This window comes from Dromaius novaehollandiae, chromosome 12 (genome assembly GCF_036370855.1).
Source record: "Dromaius novaehollandiae isolate bDroNov1 chromosome 12, bDroNov1.hap1, whole genome shotgun sequence".
In the NCBI taxonomy this organism is placed as follows: domain Eukaryota; kingdom Metazoa; phylum Chordata; class Aves; order Casuariiformes; family Dromaiidae; genus Dromaius; species Dromaius novaehollandiae.
Window position 1 is genome coordinate 18,136,655 of NC_088109.1, and position 6,000 is coordinate 18,142,654.

The following is a 6,000-nucleotide window of genomic DNA, read 5'->3' on the forward strand; positions in this document are numbered from 1 at the left end:
GCTCCCCAGCTCTGCAAAGGAGAAAAGCGCTGTTGGAAAGTGATTGAACACAATCATGACTGCTTTAATGCCTGGCCTAATGCGTTCACCACATTATTTTCTAAAGAGTTCTTCATGTTGCCCCTTTCTGAACATGCGTTTTCAAGGGGATGTTGCTCATCTGAAGATGATCTTCCTGTTTACGCTATCTGGAATGAACAAACACTGAATCCTCTGCTGCACTGTACATTTTGTCTGCTGTGTTTTGAAGGAGCCATGACTGTATTTGGAAAGAGATGTAATCCACATCCTCCCAGCAGCATCCAAGCAGGAGCCTGTGTCTGCTTTGCAGCAGACCAGGAGTCAGGGCTTTCATAGGGAGAAAGAAAATACAAGAGACTAAGAGGGGCATGAAGACTGCTTCAGTAAAAAAAGACATATGCATTGCCCAAGTTCCCCAGGCTACCGGCAAAGCTCTCCTCTCGAAGGCTTTAGACAACTGGGCTCAAGTGGGAAGATGCACAGACCCACTGTTGGTTGTCTCAACTCTACTTCCAGCAAGTCAGCATGAGCTAGAAAAAAGGCTAACTACATCCTGGGCAAGCAATTAGCAAGCTAAGTACCATCTGTGGCATTAAAACACATTGTTCTGAGAGCAAGAGAGCTAACAAAGCCTCATTTCTTGTCGATTTGCGTCTCGAGGCTGGAGGCTTTGGTGTCTAGTGAGGTGCAAGCTCTGACTGGAGCTTTTCCTCCTGGGCCTCATATTTGTAAGGGCTTTTTCCCAGATTCTCTAGTGTCTAGTAAGGGCTGACCTCACACTGCCACCTTCCTCTCAGCTGGGGTACTTCTTGACCGATCTCCCTATTTCCACAGAACTTTTAAGGCACTAATATCTTGCAGGCCACTGTCTCCCTGTCAGAGGTATCTCTAATTCATAAGTGGCTTAAAACAGTCATCTAAGAAGGAAGGAAGACAGCAGAAGCAGGTATCTAATAAGCCTTTTTTCCTTAGGAAACCAAGCCGGTAAAATGTAAATAAAAATAATTTACAGGTATAAAATGACAAGTGTTATTTACTTAAGCGAAGCCTTAACACAGAAACATCACGATAAATTTGAAGCAGAGGTGTAAGTTTGAACATGCTGACCTGAAAACACTTTTTACCATGTTTCTGAAATTTCTGAGGTGTCAAGATCAGGAAAATACCAGCTCTGGGCAGCATGTGCTTGAATTCTGCTTGGAATTTGAAACAGCGTTTGATACTGGTATAAATAAGCAATGATATTGTGCCCACGTGCAGTACATACTCAGCTAAGCTGTCCGTTCACACATTTTTACCGTTCTCTTTGCTCTCATATACGTTATAATTTAATCAAACCACATGTAATTATCTTTCTGTTGTAACAGTACCTTAAATATATGCTTCCTTGTATTGAGAGGGAACCCAAAGCGATTCACGAGCTATGCAAAACTGTATTTTCCAGCCCCAGAGCACTACACACAGGCGTGCTGCTACGTAAACAGCAGTGCCTGGGCATTACACCACCGTAACGGGCAGCCACCTCTGCGCTCAGGGTAGCAACCAGCTGCGAGTGCAACCCTGCGGGATCACGGAGGAGGATCATGCATCTCAGGGGAGGTACCACGGGATCTTCAGCACAGGCGAGAACGTGAATGCTGCGACTGCAGCAAAAGCAATTCCTCTGTTTTTCATTTCTAAGGTAATTGTGAGGAATAGAAACTGCGATAGAAGCCCAGGCTCGGCAGCTCGGGGAGCTTGGTGGGGACTGTGTGCAAGACAGCCCATCCCAGGCTGTGGGCTCCTCCCATGGAGATCAACCGGCTCTTATCAGGTAGCCCAGAGAAGCTGGATTGTGCCACGCTGCAGGGCCAGGGCCTCCCTGCGAAGCCATGGTAACCCTGCTTGGAATGTGCTCGAGCTAGCAGAGGACCTCCTGCACTAGGGGCAAGAGGTGCGGACCAGCGGTGAGGCCAGACCTCCTCCTCATGGAGGCGGGCAGGACCTTCAAGCCATGCTGGGGACGGGCACCATGCACGGCTCACCAGCCCTCGCCGCTTCCCAGCTCAGCCAAAGCACCCGTGCGTGCCGTGGGGTGAGAGCGGCCCTGCGCCAAGCCTGGCTCGCCTCCACGCTTCCCGGGAGAAGCCGCGCCGGCCCCAAGTTCTTTTCGTTTCTTTACGGTTCTCCCAGGACAAAACCCTTCCCTTTTAAGCAGGAGGCTGTGAGGTGGCAGAAGCAAATCACATGCAGAGAAGGAAGCAGTTTATCAGCCCGCTGCTGATGGAGAAACTGAGGCAACAGCTCCCACCAGAGCAGGGCCAAAACCTCTTTCTCTCCCACTTTTTCCCCTCGGGAGGAAAACGCATTTGCTCCACCCTGGTGACCCTTCAAGCATCTGGTATTTTAGCCACCACAGAAGGCCTACAAATAAACATAGTTCCCATAGAGATTATTAAATCCAGCAGAACTGTGACAAAAATTCTGTGCCCGAGAGGGAAGCAGTCCAACACGCTTCGCTTTTTCATCTCCCACTGAAAATATACTATGGCTAAGCAAGCTAGAAAAGGAAGGGTAGGTTTTTCCCAGAGTAATCTGTGAGGGGAGCAGTACTGGGCTCACATGGAGCCCAATAACAAACCCTTGCTCCAGCAGCGCTTTAACTGACCTTAATAGGAGTCTTAGCTAAGGAAAAGGACAAGGATTCACTCCCAGAAACCGCCATGACAAATGAACATAGGAATATACAGAAGAAAACCCAGAATGAATTCGCCTTTAAAAGAGTGAATTCAACTTGACATGTGTTGTCAAGTTACATTTAGCTTTCCAAATCCCATTTCACTGCTAAGTTTGAGGGGAGACGGTAAGCCCCAGAAAGACACCTATTTTAGTTCTTTGCATAAATAAGCAAAACTTCTTCTCCTACACTGTTCATTTCACATAGAACAGACTATTTTCTCCCAAGTTCCTGTTTAACCTCCCCATTCCCTCACATATTCCTGCTAGTTTATCATTTTTCTCATTACTCCTTATTTCTGTTCCACTTGCACTTTATTGCCCCCTTTTCTCTTTCTCTCCCCTCCCCTTTCCATCTCTTCACAGTGCTGTATTTTGATTTCACAGACTATGATTTGCCCTTTCCAGCCACTCAGCTCCAGACAACTAAGACTCTGCCTGCTCCTTTGGAAAAACTCCTTTCCATTCTCAGGTCACTGTTACATGAGAAACAGCTGCTGGGTTTGTTTGCTTGTTTTAACTGCTGCAAAACTAGCAATTACTTAAATTTCATTTTCTTTTTCTGATTTGAAGAAGTTATATAGGAAGCAAAAGCCAAGAAGTCTTTCAAAGTCCACAATCTGCTGAAAAGGGTCTCAAAAGACAGCACATGAAAAAAAACATCCCCAAACCTAGCTTTATCTTCATCTATGCATTTCTCTCAGCAGACAAAAGCAGATCATTCAACCTTCCAGCAACAACAGATTGTCCTATATTGCCTTTAAACTATGTGCAGTACTGATACACTTTCCTACCTCCTTATGTTGCAATGACTAATAATAGTTCTGTAGTGCAACAGAACTGAGTGAATGTCATTTGCATCAATACATCCAGGAGTCTTCCTGATTTATAAAGGTCATTTGTGAACACAGAATGGTATCGGGATTAAAACTGCAGGCTAAGAAACTTAACCAAAAATGGGAAAAAACAGCCAGCCATTCCAGAAAGCTACGTCCCATTGCGGACCTACTCAGACTGCCACAGGAAGAAAGTCGGCTGGGTTGGACTGAAGTGTACCCACGTCTGCATCCCGGAGGAACTTGATTTCTGCTCTGGCCTGGAAGGTAACACCTTGGAGGAAAGGGAGCCGACAACCGGCGGAGCCAACATCACTTCTCCGCACTCACCGCCGCACCCCGGCTCTGACCGTGGGGGCCAGGTGAGGTGCTCCCACCCGGCCGCCGTCTGGACAGTGACCGCTGCGGTGACGCATTTGGGGAGGAATAGGCAGCACTGTGTCCACGACTTCCTCGCAAAGCCCTGTTGCCACACCTGGCCAACACGCTGCTGTCACGCAGCACGCTGCACACAAGCATTTGCAAGAAGTTCAAACCAGACTTTGCAACTCCCTAAGCTGGCGCTTGCTCTCCCCATTAAGTGTACTTTGCAGTGAGCACGAAGAGTATACAGCTAGTGATTTCCAGCAACGTGACCTATTTTCCTCCTCTAGACAACCTTTAGACAGCCAAAATCCCAGATTTTCTGAATTCCCATACCATACAACTACGACACGCCATAGGCCAACACGCTGGCTGTGCCTGGGAGGCTGCCCGGGCAGGAGCACCACGGGGAGCACACGGCGGGGCGGGAAGGCGGCAGGGCGCTTCACCGCGCATCGGGATGGCACGGCTGCCCACGAACCCTCCCCGTGCGGGGCCAAGGTGCCCTGCACCGGGATCGCCCTTGGGGTGCCCGCACGGCTGCGGGCCTGGGGCCGAGCTGGTGCAGGAAGGGCATGACAGGGGTGGGCAGGCAGGGGGGTTAGGGGGCAGGCAGGGGAGCAGGCAGAGGTGCAGGAGGGGCAGGTAGGGGGGTTAGGGGGCAGGCAGGTGGTAGTGGGGCAGGTAGGGGAGCAGGCGGGGAGCAGGCAGGGCATAGTGGGGCAGGTAGGGGAGCAGGCAGAGGTGCAGGAGGGGCAAATAGAGAGATCAGAGGGGCAGGCAGGGGAGCGGGCAGAGGGACAGAGGGGGCAGGCAGAGAGTAGTGGGGCAGGTAGGGGAGCAGGCAAAGGTGCAGGAGACACAGGTAGGGGGGTCAGGGGGCAGGCAGGGGGGCAGGCAGGGGCAGAGGGGGGCAAAAGGGGCAGGTAGGAGAGCAGGCAGAGGGTAGTGAGGGGCAAAAGGGGCAGGTAGGAGAGCAGGCAGAGGGTAGTGGGGCAGGTAGGAGAGCAGGCAGAGGTGCAGGAGGGGGAGGTAGGGGAGCAGGAAGGGGGCAGAGGGGGCGGGCAGGGGGGGCAAGCAGGCGATAGTGGGGCAGAGGGACAGGTAGGGGAGCAGGCGGAGACGCAGGAGGGGCAGGTAGGGGGGTCGGGGGGCAGGCAGGGGAGCAGGCAGGGGGCAGGCAGGGGGCAGTGGGGCAGGTGGGCAGGCAGGGCGAGGCCGGGCGGGGCCGGGCGGCGGCCGTACCTTCTGCTGCCGGCGGGCCATGTCGGTGGGCTGCTTGGCGTTGAAGGGGTAGGCGATGCAGCGCATGACGAAGACGTAGAGCTGCAGCTTCCTCTTCCTCTCCTCCTCCTCGCGCTGCAGCCGCTCCAGCTCGTCCTTCTCCTTCTCGCTGGCCACCGAGGGGCTGGGGCTGGCGGGCCGCGCCGCGCCGCCGCCGCGCCCGCCCGGCTGCAGCCCGCCGCCGCCGGGGCCGCCGCCGGGGCCGGGGCCCGGGCCCTCGCCGGGGCGGCTGGGCGAGAGCCGCGCGGCCGCGGGCGCCAGCGCCTCCTTCCCGCTCTCCTCCTCCACCAGCTCCTCCGACTCCTCCTCGCTGGACGACGGGTCCAACATCGCGGCGGCGGCTGCGGCGCGGCTCTGCCCTGCCCGGCTCTGCCCGGCGCGGCGCGGCTCTGCCCGGCTCCGCTCGCCGCCGCGCCCCGCGCGCCGCCGCCGCCCCGCCCCGCCGCGCCCCGCCCCGCCCCGCGCGCCCCGCCCCGCCTGGGCCTCGCCGTGCGCGCGCGGCGCTGGCCGCGGTGCTGCACGGCGGCGGCGCGCGCCGCCCGGCGAGGCGGGGGGGCTGGGGGGAGGGAGGGAGGGGAGGGGAGGCGCCCGCCGCGCATGCGCCCTGGCAGCCGCGAAGGCGCGGCCCGCCGCCGGGCGGGGGAGGGGCAAGGCCCCGCCTGGGCCCCCGCCAACGGTCGCCGCCGGCGCTGCGTGACCCGGTGTGGCGCCGGCAGCGCCGCGCCCAGAGCGCCCCCCAGAGCCGGGGCACGCGCTGCGCCGGGAGTGTCCCCGTCCTTGT

At 55.8% G+C, this 6,000-nt stretch overlaps 1 protein-coding gene across 7 annotated transcripts in view; it reads right to left on the reverse strand.

Moving 5' to 3' along the window:
• Nucleotides 1-5,644, reverse strand: part of CADPS (calcium dependent secretion activator) — a 244,560-nt gene extending 238,916 nt beyond the window's left edge. For all 7 annotated transcript variants that reach the window (XM_064519123.1, XM_064519120.1, XM_064519119.1 and 4 more), the window contains exon 1: nt 5,181-5,644. In XM_064519123.1, the coding sequence (XP_064375193.1) occupies nt 5,181-5,549 (369 nt within the window). In that variant the 5' untranslated portion in view covers nt 5,550-5,644. The remainder of the gene's footprint in view (nt 1-5,180) is intronic.
• Between the last annotated feature and the right edge of the window lie 356 nt (nt 5,645-6,000).